This window comes from Cryptotermes secundus, unplaced genomic scaffold (assembly GCF_002891405.2).
Source record: "Cryptotermes secundus unplaced genomic scaffold, Csec_1.0 scaffold1368, whole genome shotgun sequence".
NCBI lineage: Eukaryota > Metazoa > Arthropoda > Insecta > Blattodea > Kalotermitidae > Cryptotermes > Cryptotermes secundus.
The window spans coordinates 127,375-152,627 of record NW_019733850.1 but is presented as its reverse complement, the minus strand read 5'-3'; the positions used below and the strand labels follow the sequence as shown (position 1 = coordinate 152,627).

General features: G+C 42.7%; 1 protein-coding gene across 1 annotated transcript; it reads left to right on the top strand.

Moving 5' to 3' along the window:
• The first annotated feature begins 2,446 nt into the window (after positions 1-2,446).
• LOC111868328 lies at positions 2,447-23,807 on the top strand. Its single transcript, XM_023858881.2, has 12 exons — positions 2,447-3,871; positions 5,242-5,395; positions 6,459-6,627; positions 6,772-6,901; positions 8,698-8,824; positions 9,042-9,170; positions 15,689-15,907; positions 16,936-17,104; positions 18,635-18,764; positions 20,069-20,195; positions 21,698-21,826; positions 23,613-23,807. Exons 2-12 carry the CDS (start codon positions 5,264-5,266, stop codon positions 23,652-23,654), a joined length of 1,503 nt encoding a protein of 500 aa, XP_023714649.1. The 5' UTR covers positions 2,447-3,871; positions 5,242-5,263; the 3' UTR covers positions 23,655-23,807.
• The last annotated feature ends 1,446 nt before the right edge of the window (positions 23,808-25,253 follow it).

Genomic DNA, 25,253 nt, shown 5'->3' with positions numbered 1-25,253 from the left:
TCGGCACTAGCTGCAGGTGAGTGGCCAGCTTCACGCCCCAGCCGCTTTATCCACCGGGAAAGAGCTCCAGGTACCCATTGGATAGGAGGGTGGGTGAGCCCCAGAACAAGTCTGGACGACATGGAGAAGAGAATATTCTTGACCTTACTGGCACTAGAACTCCGACCCCTCGGTCGTCCAGCCCGTAGGTAGTCACTCTACCGACTGAGCTATCCCGGCTCCTAATACCAAGTTATTTTAATGGGTAAAAGTATCAGAAACGCATGTCTGTTCTGCAAGAGACTCTGATAATTTGAAAGGGTGCACCCCATAATGCATTGCATTCAATTCCCAAATGGGTTCCTTACTATTTATAAAGCTCACTTAGGGACCTCTGAATATATGTATAGCCTTAAATAAGTTGGACTCCTTCGTGGACCAATATTTTTGAAAACAGAAACTACTCAACAACTTTCAGTGTAAACCACACACACACATCGAATGTCAAAAACATTTGTCCTGTAGCTTAGGCGATGATGCTGTCAGTGGGAGACAGACGGGTAGAGACCGGCCTGGCCTTCAAACTGTTCTTTTTCTTTTCTTTTACTTTGTGAATGCATCTTAAAAAGTGTTAAACTTTTGTAAATATGTATATATAAATATGGTTCATTAAGCTAAGAACGATTTAAAATTCTTAAGTCTTGATTTAGCCTACGCACTCTGCAAAAGAAAGCGGGAGAAGGAATTGCTTTTCTCGATACTGAAGACATTTCAGAACTTCTGAAAATGTGACAGCAATGGCGACGGCAGGTGGGGAGGGAGAAGAAGAGCAAAACAGACATCCCCCACCCATGAATTGTTGTAAAAAAACACTAAACTAAAGACAAAACTCAAAAACGAACTCCGCGACTTTAGTCCGCAAGCGAACTATACCGACTGAGCAACCGCCGCTTGTCGGCGAAATTAGTGCCAACTTTAGCGGATAGAGGGTGTCACGAGGTGAGCGCAACGAATCCCCACAGCCGTTAATTTCGGTTTTCTACACCGGCGCTGCTATTTCCTTGAAATAGCTCCTCAATTATCCTCACGATTCTGAATGGACCCCATTCTAGACCCATTATTTCTCAGAAAATCTAGTAGTGCCGGGAACCTAACCCGGACCTCTGGATCTGTACCCAGGAACTACGCAAAAATTATTTTAAAAATTCTATGCTGAATACCCAATTGTGTCAGAAAGAAACAGTCGTACACGGCTACACACACACACACACACACACACATCATATATATATATATATATATATGTATGACACAGTTATTCCAAAGAGAAATCCAGCAAACCCCTCCAGAGAAGTGCGTAACATTACGGGATAACGACACGGTTTAGAGCTATGTTACATGCAGAACATTAAAGCAGGTGAGATAAGACTCTAATATACAATAACCCCGGGATTTAGATGTCGGCTTTTCACCAGAGAGCTCCGGGTTTGATGCCTGGTGACACATTCGTCGTTGACGAAGTGAATCTGGAGTATGCTATTCTCGAGTTTGACCGGTTTCTCCCTTCTAATGGCCGTCACTGCTGTTGCACACTCATCTATACCCGCTCCCAGATATATGCAGTAGTCATAACCAGGCGGCACATACTCATATACTGGGGTTTACCCCTGACCTGGCACTTGACTGGTTGCTGCGTAAACAAGTATATTGTTTTTATTTTACAGAATATCAAAGTTTTCCCGTGGCACATTCTAATTAAATTAATAGTCCAAGTGTGCTGGTGTTATCATTTGTATGTCTTAGAAAAGTATCCAGTTTCGTATCTGTTGCTTGGAAATGTAAAAGACTCACTCCACACTAAGAATTGCTCAAAGGGTAAATAAGTTATCATAACACCCAAAAAGTTTCTTGTGTGTTTTGTAGGTAATAGTGTTTTTATAAACACTGAAAGGATTCTAAACTAAATCACTGTACTAGTCCACTTTAAGCAACTGGATACTGTATACTTACTGCGATGTAATAAAACAATATCGCAACAAACCTACTGAATTTTGGGCTTAAATATGCATGGAATTGGAAACTTATGCTACGTTCTTTGTGGTGGTCTAGAAACCATAGAAACCATTGTTACTTGTTTATTGAAGTTATGAGAGAAAATAAAACTATTCTGTTACGACATTTCTAAGAATCTTTATTTTTTATCATGATGACATAATCGATATACTGGTTAGGTAATTTTCATGCATGTACTAGCCTCAGCAGCCCCTCAGTGACTCGAGGTTTCACTGAACATCCGTTTTGTAGTTTCCCTGGCAGATGTCAGAACTTCACTACGACAAAGGCACATTACCTCTCATTACTGTCTGTTCCTGCCATCTTGTGGTGCCGTTCTTAACTACTACCATCGATCCTTACTCCACGGCCACCTCCCGCAATCACCGAAGGGTGGGTTAGCATGATTGTGGGGGGGGGGGCTGTCCACTTGACTTCATATAGTGTGATAGATATACGAGTTCGGACGGAACACGCCACTGCGCTTATCGGAGACCGATACATCGACAGATTATAAGAATTTACAAACCTGGGTCACTCTGAATTCTGCTATGTCACGATTGCATTTCGTTGTGTAAGCTCGTTAACTCCTTTCTTCGGCACTTGAAATACAAAACCAGTGCAATATAACACATTAACGGGCTCCATGGGACAACCTGTTACATGAGAAGCTGACAGTTGCTCAGACTGTCAAGAAATTTCCAGCCTTTTTATGCAATTCCATGGTTCATTAACGTGCTTGATTGAAACCGCCACTAAGATCTATTCTGAGCCAACTGAACAATCCACAACCTGACACCTCATTATCTTTAGTCGGTTTATCCATTTCGATACTGTTCTCCATTCTATACCTACCGACCTACCTACCTACCTCACTAACTAACTCCATGGAGCTGAGTCCTATAGAAGCCAACAATCACTAAGCTACTCAAGAATTCTCAACATTTTATGGAGCCCCAAGTTTCATTACCGTGTTCACAAGAGCCTGCCAGTTGTCCTTATCCTGATCTAGAAGAATCCAGTCCATACCAAACCATCCTATCTAAGATCCATTTTAATATTACACTCCCACCTATGTTAGGTCTTCCTAGTGATTCTTTCCTTCTGGCTTTAATGCCAAAACCCTATATGCATTCCTATTCTCCTCCATGCGTGTCACATGATCTGCCCGTCTCATCCTCCTTGACTTGATCATTCTAATTACATTCGGCGAAAAACTATGAAGCTCCTCATTATGCAGTTTTCTCGAATCTTATATTATTTCGCCCCGTTTTGATTCATCACCCTGTTCTCAAATGACTTCAGTCTATGTACTTCGCCTAATGTTAGAGACCAAGTTTTGTACCGATACAGAACCACAGGCAAAATTACAATTCTGTACCCTTCCACGCCTAGGTCGCCTAAGTACGAGTCCCTGTAAATCTTACTTCGTCTTAATGAGGAATGGTATTTAAGTCTCAGCCAAAATCAGCAGTCGGAAGTCCGCCCCTTGGTCGTCCATCCCGTGTTCAGTCGCTATACGGACTGCGCTATCCCGGCTCCTTATGCTCATATATGTTGCATACAAAATATACAGAAGATGATAACGAAAGCGCGAGTGTTCACAAGTTTGCGGAGCATCGCACATGATTTAAACAAAACAGTTTATTTAGTGCGTGTTGCTGAGAGGCGGAAATTCGTTGCTCAGAGTCATCCCAGCGTAGCGCGTTAATTGTGATGTCATCTCCAACGCAGCAAGACCCTGAAGATAACGCTGTGTCATGGCCAGGTAGCGTGAGGGCTATATAAGAACTGCTTTCAGCCCTTTCGTAACAAAACTGCCGAACAACAACTGCTACAGGTGAGTCCCATTCATTACGTTCGCTACCGAAATATTCAGAGCTTGAGATAAATTGGGCATGTACCACGAATGTCGGGGCACGCGGTAGCGTAGTTGGTTGAGGCACTATGCTACAAGCCGGAAGGTCGCGGGTTCAAGTCCCGATGAGGTCACTGGATTTTTTTTCAGTTGACCTAATCCTTCCAGCTGCACTATGGCCCTGGGTCGACTTAGCCTCAAACAGAAATGAATACCAGGAATCTTCTTGGGGGTAAAAGGCGGCCGGCGCGTAGGGCTAACAACCTTGCCGCCATCTATAAGCAGATTTTCTAGAAAATGTGGGAACGTCAACATCTCACAACCCTATGGGCCTCCACGGCCTGTTACAGGGATACTTTTACTTTACCACGAATGGTAGATATGAGAAACTGTTACAAAATTTTGCAAGAAAACCTCCAGGAAATGGATTCTTTGGAACATCTAAACGTGTAATCTGGAAGATGGTTCCCAAGGTATTCAAGATACATAAAGCCTTTATGTAGGATTTGAGTTTTTCAAAGCGGCGGTTATGAAGAGCCATAACTTCTGAGATATAACGGACTATATGGTGTTATATGCCAGACGATGGAACTCCTCATAATGCCTCCATCTTCAGGACTGAACAGATTTCAACATTCAGGTCATACCTCACAAAAATATACTGCACCTCACTTTACTGAGTCAAAACTCTTAATGCTGTTTAGAAAATAATATACTGGTCACGTGACTGACTGACTACGGACGGGTTTTGGATTGATGATCGGATTTATTGGACTGTTTCATAGCAACTCATGGTTACACTTTACAGTTCACTGTTAAACACACACCCTAATGTCCACAGTCATGTTTTCACAGCCGTTGCTTGGTAGCGGCTTCCAACGGCGTACGTTCCCGTTCCTCTGGGTTCCCGAACTGTCCCTGGCCTCAACTACCAGCTTCTCACAGCAACAGCTCACAACGACTGAACCGCAGCAGTCCTCTCACTCACTCACTCACCCACTCACCAACCGACTCCTAATTTGTCTTGTTTATAACATGTAGGCACGGACCGCACACACAAAAAATGTTCCTCTGTTCTTTTCATGCCGCTGCCTAGTAACTGCCGTTGTATAGTTGCTCATTTCTCGGTGGTTGCCAAGCAACGGGTCTACATGCTGCATTTCTCCTTCCTTAAGGCTACACGTCACAATATATTTATTCTGAAAATCACAAGAGAACCATTAAACCAGTCTTTGGGAATAATGCAGAGATTTTGTGCTGAAACAGTCGATACAATTACCGTTGTGCTTAAAGTACTAAATATCACTGTACTGTTGTAAGGTCATAGACGGAAATGAAATATGAATGTCCAGTTTTCAGTTGCCATAATCAACAATGGAGCGTTGGTCAGGTCGCGTTGCCGTGGTGACAGGAGCCAGCAGCGGTATTGGAGCAGCCATCGCTGCAGAACTGACAAAGAAGGGGCTCAAGGTGGTCGGACTGGCCCGCAGAGTCGAGAGAGTCGAGGTATGTGGTTTTCAGTTACATATCATACGCCGTATCGTCATTCGATATATCTGTAAAGCTAAAAGAAATGGAAAAACCATCCCTGCAACAGGCCGTGGAGGCCCGTACATTTGTGAGACGTCGAGGCTTCCACATTTTTCTAGACAATCGGCTCGTAGACGGTGGTGAGGTTGTCAGCCTTACGCGTCGGCCGCCCTTTACTCCCATGAATATTCCTGGTACTCATTTCTGTTAGAGGCCGAGTCAACCCCAGGGCTATAATACACCTGAAAGGATTGGGTCAGCTGAAGTATCCAACGACCTCATCGGGAATCGAACCCGCTACCTTTCGGCTTGTAACCGCGCGCCTCATTGTAATTTGATGTACAGTATTTTTCTAAATTCGGTCGAACTCAGCAAGCTATGAGCCAGCAATGTTGTCATGTGTCACATCAGTGGGAAAATCAACAAACAGAACGTTCTTGGACGTGGCGAACAGAAAACCCATACGTCTCCGTGGAACACGGTACAGGCCTTGCCGTCTTCCGCCAGGAAGAATTGCAGTCTCTTCCAGCCAGGAAATGTGGCTGAAGACGGAGGCAGATATTTCCTTCGAAACACTGGTACTTTAAGTATCAAACCAGAAGCGCAGGCATAATGACCTCTAACAGAATAATCTGAAAGTTCACTGCCGTGAAAACCTCAAATATGATAATTACAAAGGCTGTTAACCATTTTAATTCCAAGCCCCGTCATAGAACTACCTGCTAGAAATACCAAGGCGGGTCAGGGATAAAAGCGGCTGCACAGAAAACCCTATGATACTTTCCTATAATGGCAAACAATTAGGAAAGTATTTAATGTGAAATCAAATTCACATATAGTGCCATCTATTGATGTAAATGCTGTACTAAGTGATTAATAACGAACCGGCTTCCTGGGCTGTGGCGGTTATAATACAGGCACCTTGAGCCGATGTTATCAATACCTGGCGTGGGAAGGGTTAACTAAACTACTGTACAAACCAAAATATAAACCTGACACATCAAGATGTCCGATAAAGAATATGGCTGTCACGTTTCAGGAACTGTCAAAATCTCTCAAGTCAGCGAAAGGAAAATTGTATGCGGTGAAGTGTGACGTCAGGAGAGATTCGGATGTTCAGGCGGCCTTCAAGTGGGTCAAGGCCAACCTCCGAGGAGTAGACATCCTCATCAATAATGCAGCTGTGGCATCTGACAGCTCTCTTGTCAGTAAGTGGCCACGGCAGTTGTCAATCCTAACAATCGTTTGATCTCTGTTGCTTGTTTAACGGACAACTTTTGGTAACATAGCATGTACATGTAATTAGAGACACCAGTTTCAACTGGACAATTACATGTTTATTTCTGTTCCAGACGGCTCAACGGAGGAGTGGAAGACAATGTTGAATTTGAACGTGCTGGGTCTCAGCGTGTGCACCAAAGAAGCGCTGCAGTCCATGAAGGAGAGAGGAGTGGACGATGGACACATAATTCATATTAACAGGTTCGTGATATTAAGTTATGCAGAAATATAATTACAATCAGACTTTCCACAGAAAGCGTACTGAAGCACGATAAAACGTACCAGCCATTTCTTTTCTGTGTAATTAAAAATAAGTCTTCACTATGCGTACAGAACATGTATGACTTCTCACAGAATTACTGGAGCTTTGGACTTTTTCCATCGTCCGGAATTTTAGGTAATAGAGGACACGACGTTTCGGAAACTGGATCTGTTTCCGTCTTCAGGTGAGAAAGGAAGACTCAGTTGGACCCTTACAAAGAGCTAATCTCAATCACTGGACAACACCTGTCAGATTTACCCAGCTGTTTCGACATGTAATTGTTCAACATGTTCATATATGTTCAACATATTTTGAAATAGCTGGGTAAATCTAACAGTTGTTCAGTGATTGAGATTGGCTCTTTCTAAGGGGCCCAGCGGAGTCTTCCTTTCTCACCTGAAGACGGAAACAGATCGTTTCCGAAACGTCGTGTCCTCTATTACCTAAAATTCCGGACGATGGAAAAAGTCCAAAACCACAGTAATTCTGTGTGTCATCCACCATCGTCAGAACCCTTTAGAATCTACACGTATGGCTTCTATTATGTAATTTTGAAGTTACGATTTTCTTTTATAATTATCATATATTGCAGTTAATTCCAAGACGAAAAAAAAAAGATATAAAATCAAAGAAAAATTATTTCAATTTCTGTACGTACGTATGCCTCGTATGAGGCAAAGTACCTGAAAAGCGACTTCCATGTGAAGTGCTGGGGTCTAGGAGGGATAAACTGTGTTGGTTTGTGGGTTCTGAATATGATTCCCAACGGTAGGATGAGAGATATTGTGAAAAGATTTGGAAGAAAACTGTCATCATCTAATTTAAGTACAATCCAGGTATTTGACTGGATGAACTGATGAAAACCACGGGAACCTCAGAACAGCCAGTGTTCTGGCAGAGATTCGAAGAAATAACCCCAACGATACGAGTACAGAACTTCACCGTTATGGTACCTCGTTCGGTGAAACGTGCTTGGAATACAGGGAACCAGACAAAGGGAATTGCGTGATTTAAAAATTTTGTCTCGAGGCTTATACATGTATACTAAATAAAGGTCGTTAAAACTGAACGGATACCGAACCTCGGGCGAAAAGCCAAGGAACGTATACAGAAATCTGACGTGTAATCAAACGTCTTCCTTTTGAAAGGCAAATATAAAGATGCGAAAAATTTATTAAAATTGATATTAAGGAAACATTTACATATGTATGAATTTGACTTTATTGGCATGCCATGTATTCCTAACTTCTTCTGAATTAGCCAAACAAGCAGGCAATACAACAGTGACTCAGTTATTTTTTTCTTCAATTTGGCATCACTGTGATAATAGCTCAGCATATTGAACATTCTGTTATTTTAAAATTCTGTGTATGCTACTGTACAGCAAAGCTATCTCTGTAACAGACCGTGGAGGCCCATACGGTTATGAGACGTCGAGGCTTCCACATTTTCTCTACACAGTCGGCTCACAGATGGCGGTGAGGTTGTCAGCCTTACGCGCCATCCGCCCTTCACCCACAGGAAGATTCCTGGTACTCATTTCTTTTAAGAGTCTGAGGCGAATGCAGGACCATAGTGCGGCTGGAAGGATAAGGTCAATTGAAAAATTCAGTGATCTCATCTGGAATCGAACCCGCGACCTTGCGGATTGCAGCATATTGTCTCAATCAACTACTTTATCGTGTGCCCCCATGCTACTGCATATGCCGTTAATAAGTGTGTTTCGTTTCTACAGTGTTGCAGGGCATATACCAGCAATGCAGTTTCTATGCATGTACTCTGCGACAAAACACTCCGTCACGGCGCTGACAGAGGGACTCCGACGGGAACTCGTCAGCCTCAAATCCAAAATCCGTGTCACTGTGAGTATAAACTGGTAGGATTCTTATTTTAAACCAGTACAACACCCGTTGATATTTAACGGGAAGGCTCGCCATTTGTTATATAAATTTTCGTAGTCATAACTTCCCTTGCCTCCTCTCGCACTCCTTCCCAGTTTTAATGTTCCAGATTGATTCGAAACCTGAATTTCCCCCAGGATTTGAAATTTATTGATTTTGAAATTCCTGTTGATTTCAGAGTCTGAGTCCTGGTCTGGTGAACACTGAAATGGCTCCAGAACACTTACTGAAAATATGTCCTTCCCTGAACCCGCAAGATGTCGCTGAGAGTGTTTTGTACGTTTTGGGTGCCCCACCGCACGTTCAGGTATGTGCTCGCACACTAGGCACTTCGATTCGACTACTCACAGCACAATGAAATATCAAATATTGAAGAAATAAAACGCAAGATTCAAGAATCTCTTTTAAATAAGCATTTCGAAGTTCATACAGGTTCTCAGGCTAACCCAGCTTCATATCCAATGGGTAACGGAGGTTCTTTCCCTGGGGGTAAAGCGGTCGGGGCGTGAAACTGACCACTCAGTTACAACTAGTGCTGATGCCAAGAATACTTGGATCTGTACATCCACTCCCCATATGCGTTGATTGCGTAGTGCTTAATTACTCATAAGGGCAACTTTACTTTTACCTCCCATGAAGACTTATATTTTCTGGGAAAATAAGGCCGTATAGTCCAAAGTCAACGGATGTTTCGAAGGAACATATTTCCTCCTTATTTAGAGTCGAAGAGTGATCCAAGCAAGAAACCAATATTAAGTAAGAGACAAACTTTACGCGGGTTTCTTGATTGGCTCAATATTATTGGCGAATATGTTTCTCCGAAAGGTCGATCGACTTTGAACTACGCGGCGTTTTATACCAAAAGATAGAACTCTTCATATTCACCGCTGTAAGAACCTCACAGCATGTATTTCTCATGAGTCATGGCGGATGCGATAGAATATTGTTAGCAGACCCATCTGTTGGCAGAGCAGCGCGCTCTGTGTACTGTCGGCGTAATATGTTATCACAATGTCACACTCATCATGGCGATACTGTAACGGATTTGATGAACGCGTTGCAAGGCAACAGCTCTGTACCAACACGGTCCAACACGCAACAACAGAGGAGGCTGTGTTTTCTGTAGATCAGACCGACGCGCCAATAGAATGGTTGGATAGCGATCACGTGCTATATGTTTACTGTAGGTCCATATTCATTCCGCGGCTATATAAGGGAAATGTGACTGAAATAAGAGAAGTACATGTTTCGAATCGTAAAGGTATTATGATTTCAGCTAATTTGAGGAAGTGCAGAAACTTCTACAAATGATATACACAAAATTAAAAAAAAAAACAACTAAATCGTCTATGTCTCTGGTAGTAGTAGTAAATTTAGGGATATCTTCCATTGTTATTGCTCTAAAATAAATGTCAAATGTCAAGTTAAAGTTGGGAAACTTGTCAGAGCATGTAATTATTAAACTTGTGAGAAACAAGAATAAATGCGAAGAAATTCGTTGGATTTGAGGCTTTCATACGGTGACTGTGATGTTATGCTATGTAATTCGGTAGAAGTTCACCTACGTTTCGGAGGAACTTGCTGTTTCCATCCTCAGAGCGTAACCTGATAATGGAGGCAGGATATTCCTCTGAATCGTAGGTGAAATTCTACCCGACTACACGGCGTAACTTCCCAGAAGACAGTAAATCTGCTCATCGTAAATAAATTTTTCTAAACTTGTCATAATATTTCAAACCACTGAAGCGTTGATTTCACTCACAATAGCCACTTCCTTGATCAAGTCTGAAACACCTACAGAAAGACATATTAAAATAGATACAACTTGTCATAAAATACGTGTCAAAATGAAATTCAATAGACGGAGTATGAGAATGCTGTAGGATTTTACTGATTTAAGTGTTCTCTTCTTTACAGATACACGAGCTGACAGTAATACCGGTCGGACAAACTCTCTGAATTCAAGTTTATATTCCCACATCAAGTGTTGTTTCTTTCTACAAGAAGCTACTAGAGTGTTGCTCATACATCTATGCCACAATTACCTGAATATTACTTTATAACAAGTAATTATCATTACGACCACATTTCAACCCCCAAATAATACTGTTCTAACGAATCACGTATGAGGTAGCGTAGTTGATTGAGGCACTATGCTACAAGCCGGAAGGTAATGGGTTCGAGTCCCGATGTCATTGGATTATTTTCAATTTAACTAATCCTTCCAGCCGCACTATGGCCCTGGCGTCGACTCAGCCTCTAACAGAAATCAGTACCAGGAATTAATTAAATAATTTTCCTGGGGAGTGAAGCGCGGCCGGTGCGTAAGGCTGACAACCTTACCGCCATCTTTGAGCCGATTGTCTAGTTAATGTGGGACCCTCAACGTCTCACAACCCTGTGGGCCTTCGCGGGCTGTTACAGGGATAGCTTTACCTTACTTTACCTTTACCTAACGAAAGAGACATTATTAATTGAACGTCCATCTTATTTTATTTTTTGTAATTTTGCTGTGTTTAAATCATCCTTGATTTTGCACCATCAGCAAATAGTGGCACAGATAGTTACATCATTACTAGGTACTAGTTTCAACATAAAATGTGAACCAAAATCGTCACCAAAGTATTCGTTCAATGATAAGGACTTTCAGTAAGGTTGCCTACTCATGGTATGACACACCCTCAAAGACATTTGAGATAATGTCATTTAAAGATGTAATTTAGGACGAAAATAAAAAGAAATATTTCTCATACAGAGACATTTTATTCTTTTCCTCCACCCAATCAATTAAATTTAGAACAGCAACTCAAACCAGACGCCACTCTGTGGTGATCAACAAACCCGTTTTCCATTCAGATCGCTTTATGGTGGTAATTTAACGACGCTGTTATTATCGAGACCATATTATTCCCCGATACAAGTGCCTCAGTTGCGGTGGTGACTACGCTGAGAAGTAGCTTAAGTACATATGTACGCATTTTTTGTATGTAATAAATTATTTTTCTTCAACGCTTGTTTTGTTGGCAACTCACCGAAGGTTACTTTCTGAATAGACCTAGTAAATTTTACTCTGAAAATTGAGGCAGTATGTTCTTCCAAAATGTTAGTATTCACCTAGGACACTACACACTTTCACAACCCTGAAGATCACAGAATGACTTCTATATTGAAGACTGAATCAGTACGTTCGTTCGAAACGTCAGTAAGCGTCTACCAGAATACACTCAGAAGACTACAATACGAAACGAAGAATAGCTCAACTATACACAGAATTACTGGGGTTTTGGACTTTTCCCATCGTCAGAACCTTTTAGAATCAACTCAATTATAATCTTAATATGAACCACTGATACCTTCATTCATAGCCCAAAACACGTGCTGGATGGAATCTCTCTACTTCGCGAGTACAGGACTACAGATTTACCGCTACACTAGCCTGCTGGGTTCTTATGCGAAGTGGAAAGTAAAACCTCTATGGGGATGACGTGTTATTTTTATTTTCTATTCAGCTCAAAACTGAGGTTCTATGTATTAAATAATGCACTTATTCATACACTGTATCTAGGCTTGTCATTCAGGCTTAAGGTTCGTAAAAAAATATGATAAATCTTGTGGTATCTAATCTACTTTACCAGTCAAGTTCACAGACGTGAAGTGTTTTTTATCCAGTTTGCTCTTATGAAATACGGAGAATTTTGAAATGATAAGGCCTAATCTACACACGAAAATGTATATCCTTCAGCATAAAATTTATGCACACAGGCTTGTAGTTTATGAAAAGATACAACTGGGCACAGTCACACAGCAAATAGCCAAAAAGGGACAAAATAGACACTGTGTCAACGTTTGTTTTTTTATTTTGTGTTGTGCGCCCCCCCCCCCCCCACCGCCCGAATCATATTTTTCGTAAATAGCAGACAACAGGGTGCGTATCATACAGGGCTTGTACGTGTAGTTGACAATGTGTCCTGAAACATATCGTCCACTCTGTAATAAAAGGACAGAATTTGTCTTACGTATGTATGTATGTATGTATATATATATTTATTTATTTATTTATTTATTTATCCAGAGGATCCGTCCAGGTCCGAGGCTTTTTGAACATTTTCGCATCAAGCTTATTTTTTACGGTGAGCAGTTGTTAGCCCCACGCTCAACCCCCAAGCTGGAGGACCACTTCTTGTCAGGTCTTCTGTACGGGTGAGAAACTTGGTTTCTGATAATAAGGGAGGAACATATACTGAGGGTGTTTGAGAACAGAGTGTTGAGGAGAATATTTGGGCCGAAGAGAGATGAAGTGACAGGAGGTTGGAGAAACTGCATAATGAGGAGCTTACTAACTTGTACTCTTCCCCGAGTGTAATTAGAATGATCAAGTGAAGGAAAATAAGGTGGACAGGCATGCAGCACGAATGGTGGAGAAGAGAAATGCATGTAGGATATCGATGGGAAAGCCTTATGGAAAGAGGCCGCTGGGAAGACGAAGGTGTAGGTGGGTGGACAATATTAAAATGGATCCCAGAGAAATATGATGGGATGGTATGGACTGGATTGATCTGGCACAGGAAAGAGAACGCTGGAGGGCTCTTGTGGACACAGTGATGAACCTTCCGGTTCCATAAGGTGGTGGGGAATTCTTGAGTAGTTGCACAATTGGCGGCTCCTCGAGAAGCGCTCACAGCGCTATGAGTGAGTGAATGATGTATATATGTTATTAATTTACATAATATGATGCATCCTCGTGCCACGATGAAAACAGAGTCCCTCTGCCAAATACTATAAGATTTTGGGTTCTCACAGCGGTGGTTATGAAGAATTCTATCTTCTGGGATATAGCGCCGTATAACGGAGTGCACAGTGTTAAGTTCCAGAAGACAGAACTCTTCTGTCTCCAAAATGTTGATTTCTGCTCAACATTAATGCAGCTGAATCCGTGAAGGATTTTAGTGCACTCACTGCGGTAAGCTTGAAAACTTTCAAAGATTTAGATCATAATGGGATCAACAATGTACCAGTCTAAGCTTTGACGACGGCTCATTATTTACTTTGATTCTCGGGATACCTCAGTTGATATAGGGACTGGCTACGGGCCGGGCGGACGAAGGAGTGGATTTCGATTTCCGGTAGGCGCAAGATTTATCTCCTTTCCACGTCGTCCAGACCGGTTCTTGGGCCCACCCAGCCTCCTATCCAGCGGATATAGAGAGAGCCTGGCCATCCACCCCCAACTAGTGCTGAGGTCAAGAATACGTGGATGTATACATACGCTCCCCCATACACGTCCGTGGCATAGTGCTTAATAGTTAAGTATAGAGACAACTTATCTTTACTTTTGCCCGCTCTCATAGCTGCACACCATGTGGATGCGGGTAAGTTAAAGATGTTCCTGTACTTCACTAATTAAGCACTACGCCATGAAGACGTGTGGGGGAGTGGATGTATAGATCCGCATTCTCTTAACTTCGCACTGGTTCGAGGTGAGTGGGCAGCTTCACCCACGGTACCCATTGGATAGGAGGTTGGGTGGAACCCAGAGCCGGTCTGGACGACGTGGAGGAGAGAGAATTCTTGATCCTACCGCGACTCGAACTCCAACCCCTCGGCCGTGCAGTCCGTAGCTAGTCGCTATACCGACTGAGCTATCGGGTAGTGATACCGATATACGTAAAAACATATAAAGACAGGCAGGCCTATATGTTTCTCCTAGAAGCACACTGATTCAGTAATGAGATGGCTTATGGTATCGAAATTATGGTCCTATGTGATGTGACGCCGTGCTGTTTGGTAGACGCGTACTAACGTTGGTACCTGTAAACATATCTGTTCCACCTGTTATGGAACTTCCATTTATGGTATGTTTCACTAGCATTACACAGCAATGCTCCGGAAAGATGACAGCATAAAAACTAGGTAACGTGACTTGCTTCGCTGTAAGGCTGAACGTCATCTAAACATACATTGAAAACTAGACCTTAAGGCCACCGGCCAGTTATTTCTAATGACATGATATAAAAGGAAGGGAGGACAGCTGTCTGTGAGTAGTCTTGCGTCACTAACAGCTGAGAGCAGACTGGTTATTACATTGCAGTACGGCTTTGTGCCTGATATCACAGCGGTAAGTTCCTTATTTTTTTGTGAGGTGTCCTTGGTATATTTAGTTTCAGTTATGGCCGATAATATTCAACCCGTATGGTTAATTGATAACTTAAGGTTTCCTGCATTTGAAGGTATCCAACTTGAAACCGCCAAGGGCAAATATTAATTGGTAACATGAAATGCCTGCGTTGACCGTTGCTAGTTTTAATTTATTTTATTCGCAGAGTCGCCTGAGACATTAGATACAGGATAATTAAATTCTGTGCGATAACATATCAGTTAAAGATACTCAGTTGCTGTTAACACAGTTACTTCACAAAAAACACCACAGCGGCCGTGAGAAATCTATAATTAGTTTTCCGTTTTATAACCGATAACTCCTTTTACTGCCGCATATGTATATATTACTTACTTACTTACTTACTCATGGAGCTCAGCCCTTCTTGAGGAGCCGCCAATTCTGCAGCTGCTCAAGAATTTCTCAGCATTTTATGGAACCCGAAGGTTAATTACCGTGTTCACAATCGCCCTCCACTGGTCCCTGTCCTAAGCCAGATAAATCCAAAATCCATACCATCCCATCCTATCGAAGATACATTTCAATATTGTTAACCCACCTACGCCTTGGCCTTCCCAGTGGTCTCTTTGAGGCTCATAGGATATAAGCTGTAACCCCTCGTGTAGACTTCGACGTTTCCCTTGCCTATGACCACTCATTATGTGTCCTAGCTTAAATTCGTCCGTTTTGTGGTTGGTCTCATGGCTATGTCTATAGGAGGTACAAATATGCTTACAGGACATACTGTGTACAGAAGAATGGAGCGTTGGTCAGGTCGCGTTGCCGTGGTGACAGGAGCCAGCAGCGGTATTGGAGCAGCCATCGCTGCAGAACTGACAAAGAAGGGGCTCAAGGTGGCAGGACTGGCACGCAGAGTCGAGAGAGTCGAGGTATGTATGAATTACTTATCATACCCAGTATCATATTGTCATACAAACATCTTTCCAAATTCGGCTGAACTCAGTAAGCTATGAGCCAACAGTGTTGCCAGAATGTTCAAGGACGCAGACGTTCCCCAGTGTAAATACATGTACTGGTGAAGCGTGATCAACTGCACGGCCCCCTCGGTCACCCGACCTTGCACCGGGAAACTTCCTTCTGTGAGGTTACGTAAAGGAACACGTGAATCGCACCGTCCACTAAAAACCCTTGCTGAACTGCAAACACGGAATTTTGCAGGTGTTGCCTCCGTTAGGATGGGACACGTAGAACTCCACTGGTGTTACACGAGACACCACACGGAAAATTTGCGGAAGTCAGAAATGCACTATGAAAAAAGTCGAATACAATGCACCTTTCCATATTTAATATTCTGTATCTTTGATATAAGGTTACTTAATTGTGCTTCTAAATTTAGAATCATGGAGCATAAATCTGAAATATAAATTTGTGCCCCCCTTCAAAAGAACATTGTCTTTCTTGAGCAACTGATACTTATACAGCTGGTCACATAACTTCCCCCGACTCCTATGCGAAACCGTGGGATCCCGACCAAATTCACAGTCTCCAGTCACTGGAGCCCACCCCCATCTGCTGCGCATGTTCGCACTGGCAACACATGTATCTATATAACTACAGCCACACCACATTAACGTGAAGGAAGGAACAAAAGGAACAATGGGAACACGACTGCCAATTAAGAGGGATTAGAAAGAGAACGGGAGGAGATAGAAGACAATAATGATGCGATGGCTCGTGTAGTAAAACAGAAACTTCTCTTCCATTCTCATCGGGCATTACATTAGGGGCCATGTAAATCCAGTTGATAAGTGCCAAATGAAGAGATCTTCGTTCAATCACTGCAGCCTCTAGAGGCAACCTGAATGTATTATACGTACATTTGAAGTCGGATTTAACCAAGGTCATGTAAATGTAAATCATAGTTTCTTTTTAAATAGCGATGGCTGCCATGTTTCAGGAACTGTCCAAGTCTCTAAGTTCAGCGAAGGGCAAACTGCATGCGGTAAAATGTGACGTCAGCAAGGAGGAAGACGTTCAGGCGGCCTTCAAGTGGGTCAAGGCCAATCTCGGAGGAGTGGACATCCTCGTCAACAACGCCGCTGTGTTGTGCGCTACCTATCTTTCCAGTAAGTCTCCATAGCACCTGTCGGCCCCTTATTGCTGTCCGTGCTATTAAGACGCATATGACCCAGGATATTTCAGTCAGCATAAAGCGTAGGCTATGGGATGGATGTACTAGAATTTTTGAGTTCAGTTTCCCCGAAGGACATAGATTTCTATCTTGCGCACAGCGCCCAGACCGAATCTGGGGTCCACCGGAGGTCTCCTTCTAAGGACAATTCGGCCAGGACGTGAAGACGGTCTGTCACAGGCTAAGAATGCTTAGATCTATACCTCCACTACTCACCCATGCATATTCGTATTGAGGTGTTTAATTAAGCACAGTTAACATTATCTTGCCGGTCACGGTAGCCGAGCGGTCTAAGGCATGCACTGTCTTCTCTCGCTCGGACGCAGGGATCGTGGGTTCGAATCCCACTCAAGGCATGGATGTCTGATGTGCGTATGCGTTTATTCTGTATTTATGTTGTCCTGTGTTTAGGTAGTGGCCCTGCGACGGACTGATCACTCGGCCAAGGAGTGTTACCTTCTGTAAAAAATGCTTACGAACTGAATAAGAGGCCTGGGACCTGAATGGGCTGAAAGACCCATTGAAAAAAATACCTTAACCGTGAACTGTACAAGGGAGTGCAGCTATATATCCAAGCATTTTTAACCTCGGTACCGGATGGAGGCGGTGAGCCGTGATAGCGGGATAGGTACGGGGTGGACAACCAAGAGGACGGATTTCAAATCCCGGTACTGTCAAGAATTTTCTCTTCTCCACGTCGTCCTGACCGGATCTGGGGCCCACCCAGCCTCCTATCCAATGAGTACCAGGTGCTCTTTTCACGGGATGTAAAGACGCCGGGCTGTGAAGCTGACCACTCAACTCCAACTAGTGCCGAGGTTAAGAAAATGTGGATCTATACATCCACTCCCACATACGTCTTCAAGGCGCGGTGCTTAATTAGTTAAGCACAGGTACAATTTTACGTTTTTCTTACCCTTTACATTTTTTTTTTTTTGCTAGTGGGGTGGGACTAAGTCCCTTGTACTGCGGCCACTTCTGGCGTATTGTACCAGCCCCAGGTGATAGGTGAGGGTGATTGTGGGGCAATTGGTGGAATGAAGACTGATAGGGGAAACCGAAGTACTCTGAGAAAACCTGCCACAGCGCCACCTTGTCCACCACAAATCCCACTTGACTAGACCCGGGATCGTACCCGGGCCGCCGCGATGGGAAGCGAGCGACTAACCGCTTGAGCTATGAGTGGGATCTAAACCCGATATGGATGCGACAGCAAAGAGAAAATCCCTGTTTGATTTGAGGTTCTCATAGCACTTGCTCTGAAGAAGACTACAGCCTGGGATATATCTGTGCTATGCGGTATTACACGCCAAACACAGTTCTCTTTCAGAATAATCTCTGATTCCGTCGTGAATTCATATCTTCATTTCCGTTTTTCTGTGGCTCATCTAATTCTGATAAATGGGAGAGACATTCCGGCGTGGTTACACGTGAAGCCTTGAACGTTCATATCTTTCTTTTACAGGTGCACCAACAGAAGAACTTAAACGTATGTTGGACCTCAACGTGCTGGGTCTCAGCGTGTGCACCAAAGAAGCGCTCCAGTCCATGAAGGAGAGAGGAGTGGACGATGGACATATCATACATATCAACAGGTGCGTGAGGAAGAAGTTGTGAACTGTAAGTTAAGTTGCCTTTCTTGTCAGTCGAGTTCAGATGTTCATGTCACTGTATAACAAAGCAGGCTATGTACCAGCCAGTCTGTTCAACAAGCAACTCATACCAATCTTGGATTACAGACAATGGTGAAATTGTTAATAAGCTACACATTTTCATCTGTATCTGAAACCCTTTTTAGGTATAAACTGGCTGTTACCGTACCTCCGTCAAAGTAGTTCTCGCATTTTTTGTTTTAATTCGGATAAAAATTCCCACATTCACTGTACATGTCGGACGTCCTTCACCAAACAAGGAAAAGTATCGCTTTGTAAGCAGATCATATCTGTACCTCCTTCCATCCGACTGTGACCATCTGTCAGCCTCTAAACCATTCCACAGAGTCTGCTTAAATTCGACAGTTGAAAACTTTCATTAAGAGTCGATATAAAATTCCGATTATCAACCACACTGATCAATAACAAAGTCTACTTACTATTAAATCATAAGTGACTTTCATTAATCACATGTTGATCATATTTGTTGAAATCCGATTTAAGGGGGCGCGTAAGACTGATTTCACCGCCATCTGTGAGGCGACTTTCTAGAAAATGTGGGAGCCTCGACGTCTGACAAGCCTATGGGCTTCTACGACCGGTTACAGGGACAACTTCACTTTTAACTTCACTAGCACACCACAGAATCTGGCCGTAATGTGTCTTTGGAATGTTACTGTAACATTTTAGGAATTCGGATAGATTGCTGCTGGTTCTCGCGAGCACAGTCATTCTTTCACGGCTCTGGAAGTCGTGCATCTATTCTACCGCTTACTGTAGCATATCCTGTATAAGAGCGCAACTTTCCTGCGTTCCCTGCCGCAGCTCTGACAGAAAACACCAAAAGATACCATGAATTCCTGCCAATATATACGACAGCCACGAATGCTTAACCGATGTCCCATTTGAGTTAAGTTTTTTTTATGCTACTCTTATCTTCAATCCCAAAATGCATATTTAATTACGCGAATAACCTCTAATTCCTTAATATTTATAATATTTCTTTAAAAAACTCGGTAATAGTTGATTTACTGTGATATCCAAAAGGAAAGCCGTCACATATCGGGTGTAGAGTGGTCATCTCCCACTGGTTGTTATTAATATTAACAGGAAGTTCTTAAATCAAAGTTTATTAATTAATGTAGCCCTATGTGGGCTATTTTGTTGCGTATTAACCATATTCCAAATAACCTGTCATCCCACTTGATGTACAGTAACATAGATTTAAATTTTCATTTCGTACCCAGTGTTGCTGGTCATATACCTCCAGGAGAAGCTTACGCCATGTACTACGCAACAAAACACGCTGTCACAGTGCTGACAGAGGGACTCCGAAGGGAACTCGTCAACCTCAAGTCTAAAATCCGCGTCACTGTGAGTATAAACTGGTAGGATTCTTATTTTAAACCAGTACAACACCCGTTGATATTTAACGGGAAGGATCAACATTTGTTGTACAAGCTTTCGTACTCTCGACTTACCCTGCTTTCTCCTGTATTCCTTTCCAGTCCTACATGTTACAGAACTTTATGTTTAGGTAGACATTTAACATCGTCATCCCCNCTGTTAACGAATTTTATGTTTAGGTATACATTTAACACCCTCCCCCCCCCCCCCCCACCGATTAACACAGTCAGCCGTAAATCTTCATTACAGAGCATACTACAAATCACATTTTCACAGAAAAAATATTATTATTCAAACAGTAAGCACAATACATGAAACCAAAAGCCTCCTCTCTTGCTTGTCACCTACTACGAACTAATTGAGTGCTTCAGAGCGTTTTCTCATTGTTATATTAGTTTTATATTTTTACAGAAGTCTGTAATTCTTTTTACATGTGTAAGAGGCTTAAACTTGGCGGTGGTCAAGCTTACGACCTTTCAAGTGACTAAGCTACCGTTGTAGCATAAGATACGTAATATAGACATGATCTGCTTTGCAAAGTCTGCACTGACAGATGATTTGTATTTAGTGTGAAAGGAAGAATTTTCAGTAACAGGTGACATTTGCGATACGTACAATTTACGCAAGAACAAGCATATTAATAAGAGAGAAACCCATCTTCTCGTCAGAGAGGACGTTACATAAGGACTGTAATTATAGAACAGAATTTTAGACTAAATTGAAGGAAAAAAACTATTTGTCGTGATTCTCAAAGGGCTTGATGCCAAGAAGAAACTGATGAGCGGTAAACCGCCAGTCGTAAACAAATTTCAACTTTTACATATGGAGAGAAAGGGTTTGTTTCACATTTGGAACAAGGCATTCTGGGTTTCTGAAACTGTCCATCAACGGTATTCCGAAAAGAAGACAGCAGATTACTGGTGCAATGGCTGACATTAGTTCTTTCTAAGTGACCGAACAGAGTAAACCCTCTTCGCCTTTACATGTGACGACGGAAACAGATCCAGTTTCCGAATTTTGCTTTCTATTCAAGAAGTCGGATGTGAAGCTCAATAAACTCAGTACTCCCAAGTGTAAGAACCTATGAAACTGATATTTTGACGTATTATCCACAGGAAGCTCATCTGGCAAAAGGTAAAGTTGTCCCTGTGCTTAACTAATTAAGTATTACACCATGAAGGCGTATGGGGGAGTAGATGTATAGATCCAAATTCCCTTGACCTCGGCACTAGTTGGAAGTGAGTGGTCAACTTCAATCCCCGGCTGTTTTACCCCTGGGGAAATCTGAATATATGAAATTTCACATACTCATGATAAACACACAACAACTCCATCACACATACCAGTCAATTAATGCTATTTATTGAAATAATCGCTATATATATTCTGACAACCATAGAAATCCTTAATACCCACCGTACTGTAAAATTTCACTTTCTACATTACCGTCCTTTCTTTTTACATTACAGAGTCTCAGTCCTGGACTGGTGAGGACTGCAATGCCTGTCCAAGAGTTTTTGGACACCTGCCCTTCCCTGAACCCTGAAGATATTGCTGATAGCGTTTTGTACGTTCTGGGTGCTCCACCTCATGTTCAGGTTTGTTCAGATTTCAACTAATTGATCATGATTTTGCATGCAGTGACGGAGCATTAAAATACAGTACACACGAACAAGAACTACCAACAACACAACTAGGTTCGCATTATTTTGAATTTATTAAATAACTCCCCATATTTCAGTCCTAAGGGCATCAACTCCGCTGATATATATTCGCACATATAATCAAGATGAATAATACTAGTCAGCTTCACGCTAGAGCACCTTTACCCCTGGAAACCAACGAAGAGGACCGAGTAGTTTGGCCCAACGCTAAGTGTCTGTACTATATCTGGTTCTAATCGCGGCTCGAGCAATGAACAGTCCTTCTGATATTCTTCCGGTTCCTCTCAGTAATTCCACACGTATAACGACACAGTACCTTGATAGACCACGACCGCTTCCTTTCGAAACCTTTACGTCTCATTAAACACGAGTGTTCTGTCATTTCCTTCACCATTCAGTGTATCCTGTAGCTGATAATGCGCAAGCTGAATAATAAATAAACAATAATGCATCGATTGGTGGAGCGCTGGGTGAGTCCCAAACATTATGTGAATGCGCTGGTGAGAAGAAAGATCTCTGCTTCTGCAGGTAATGGAATCCCAGTGTTGCAGCCTGCGTTAAGGATGTTCTTGAATGGGACTTCGGCCTTTTGGGACGTGTTCATTGTTTCAGAGGTACATGTTGCCTCAGTCTTCTCTCTTCTACCCTGAAGATGGAAGCAGTTTTCTTCTTCAAAATGTTGCTATCTAAAAAAAGTATACGGCATCACAACAAGGGAGACCATCCTCTTAATGGTGACCGCCCTGGTAACCACAAGTCTCACTTTCCTGACTCATATACCCCGGCTCACACACGTAGGAATGATATTATTAAAATCGTCACGAAGTATGGAGTGAGTTCATATGGGGTTGGGATTGCTAAATGGATTTACTGACCACTTACAACTCGCAACTACAACTGTAACACTATCAATATTTCCGCACTTCACAAAACCACACTGTCCTTTCCAGCCCGCCGTGTTTTCATTAGCAGTTGCCTGGTAACGCCTTCTAACAATGGCTAGTCATCTGCTTCCGAAGTATCGTCCTCTCTGAACGGCGGCTCCCTTCCGTATTCCTTACAAACCTTTTGCGCGGACAGAGAAAAAACACCGTTTCCATGAGTACCACTATTTTTGCAAGCGTATCCGTTGCAGCGGGAACGTGTTTACCGAGCCGTTGCCTAGAAACGGCTCTGGTATGTTTGCTTACCTCTCGGTCATTAAAAAAAAAGAATTATTCCGTTGCTTCAGAAGTGTTCTCAGACCTATTTCTCCTTTTGATTAATATTTTAAAACCATTTTTAATCCTGCTGCAGTTCATCATGTTAATGAGTTCAGATTATTCTGTATTAGTCCATAAATTTTGTTGCATGTGGAATTTGCTGTTTTCTAAAAATTTCTCCATTTATTTCACGGTCTGAAAGGCCGTATTCAGCAGTCCTCCACATGAAACTCATTTCTGTGATATAAAACATTTCTCTTCACGAAGAGTTCCATCTTCTTAGATATCAAGTCTTGCAGTCCGTTGAAAGTCAACGGACTACAAGGCGTTATATCCCAGAAGACATAACTCTTCATAAACTCAAATAGGCGTACTATTGCGTTATCAGTTTCCACTGTTCATGTTTGTCCGGACGTTACTGCTCATATACAAACCACTTTATTTCAATAAAATACCTGTTGTAATTTCTTGCCTCGTACGGCCTATGCATGCACTTAATAACGTTCCCTTCTTTGCAGATACACGAGCTGACCATAATACCAGTTGGACAGATCTTCTGAAATACTGCGTACATTTTCTATGTGTACACGGACGAAGGAATAATTAGTATTAATTATTCAGTCGATTTATTTAATTTAACTCTGTAACAGTATCTTAATTTGTAATTGAATGTAAATGCAAAATATATTTGTTAATTATGTGAATGCACTTTATCCTGTGTAAATGAATAATCAAAAGTATGTATTTGTTATACACAATGTAAAAGTATAAAAGGTAAAGCTGTCCCTGTAACAGCCCATGTAGGCCAATAGGGTTGTGAGACGTCGAGGTTCTCACATCTTCTACACAATCGGCTCACAGATGACGGTAAGGTTGTCAGCCTTACGCGCCGGCCACCATTACCCCCTAGGAAGACTCCTAGTACTCATTTCTGCTAGAGGCTCCGTCGACCACAGGGCCACAGTACAGCTGGAAGGATTAAATTGAAATATCCATCTCATAGGGACTCGAAACTGCGACCTTCCGGTTTGTATCATAGTGCCTCAACCAACTATGCTACTAGGCCGCGCCATAGCTCAAGCGGTTAGTCCCTGGTTTCCCACCGCGGCGGCCCGGATTCGATCCCGGGTCTGGTCAAGTGGGATTTGTGGTGGACAAAGTGACGCTGGCGCGGGTTTTCTCCGAGTACTTCGGTTTCCCCAGCCAATTTTCATTCCACCAAATTCTCCAACATCATAATCACCCGGGGCAGGTACAATAGGCCAATGAGTGGCCGCCGTGCCGAGTGGACCCAGTTGGACTCCACCCCCCAATAAGCGAAATAAAAAAAAAAGGTCCGAGAACGAAGTAAGGTCCACGAAGACCCATGTGTTGAAAACAATCATATATTCCGGAAGAAGCGGATAAAATAGAATTTTCCGGAATGTCCCACTCTTGGTGAGGGGTCACAGGTTAGCGTAATTTGTTGAGGCACTACGCTACAAGACGGAAAGGTCTCGGATTATATTCCCGATGAGGTCAGTGGATTCTCAATTGATCTGAGCCTTCCAGCCTCACTCTGGGCCCTGGGGTCGACTCATCCTCTTAACAGAAATGAGTACCAGCACCAACGAAACTGAAACGGGGAACATCTTTCGAAACTTGCAGTCTCATGGCGTAAGTTTCAGTATTGCTATACGGCAAAATCGCACAGTGTTAGGGAAGGCGTTCCGATGACCATGACTTGCTGTTTTCGTTTGAATTCTTTTCACCCATACAGAACTCCATACAGATGGGTGTTAAACTTTGTATCTGACATTAAGGGAGGAACATAGGCTAGGGGTGTTTGAAAACAGGGTGCTGAGGAGAATGTTTGGATCGAAAAGGGATGAAGAAACAGGAGGTTGGAACTACGTAATGAGGAGTTTCAAAACTTCTACTCTTCGACAAGTACAGTCAGAATGATCAAGTCAAAGAGGATTAGATGGGCAGGGCATGTAACACGAATGGGGAGAAGAGGAATGCACATAGGATATCGTTATGAAAGCCAGAAGGATAGAGACCACTAGGAAGACCAAGACGTAGGTCGGTGGACAATATTAAAATTGATAGGATGGGGTGGTAAGGATTGGATTGATTTGACCCAGGACAGGGACCAGTACAGAGCTCTTGTGAACGCG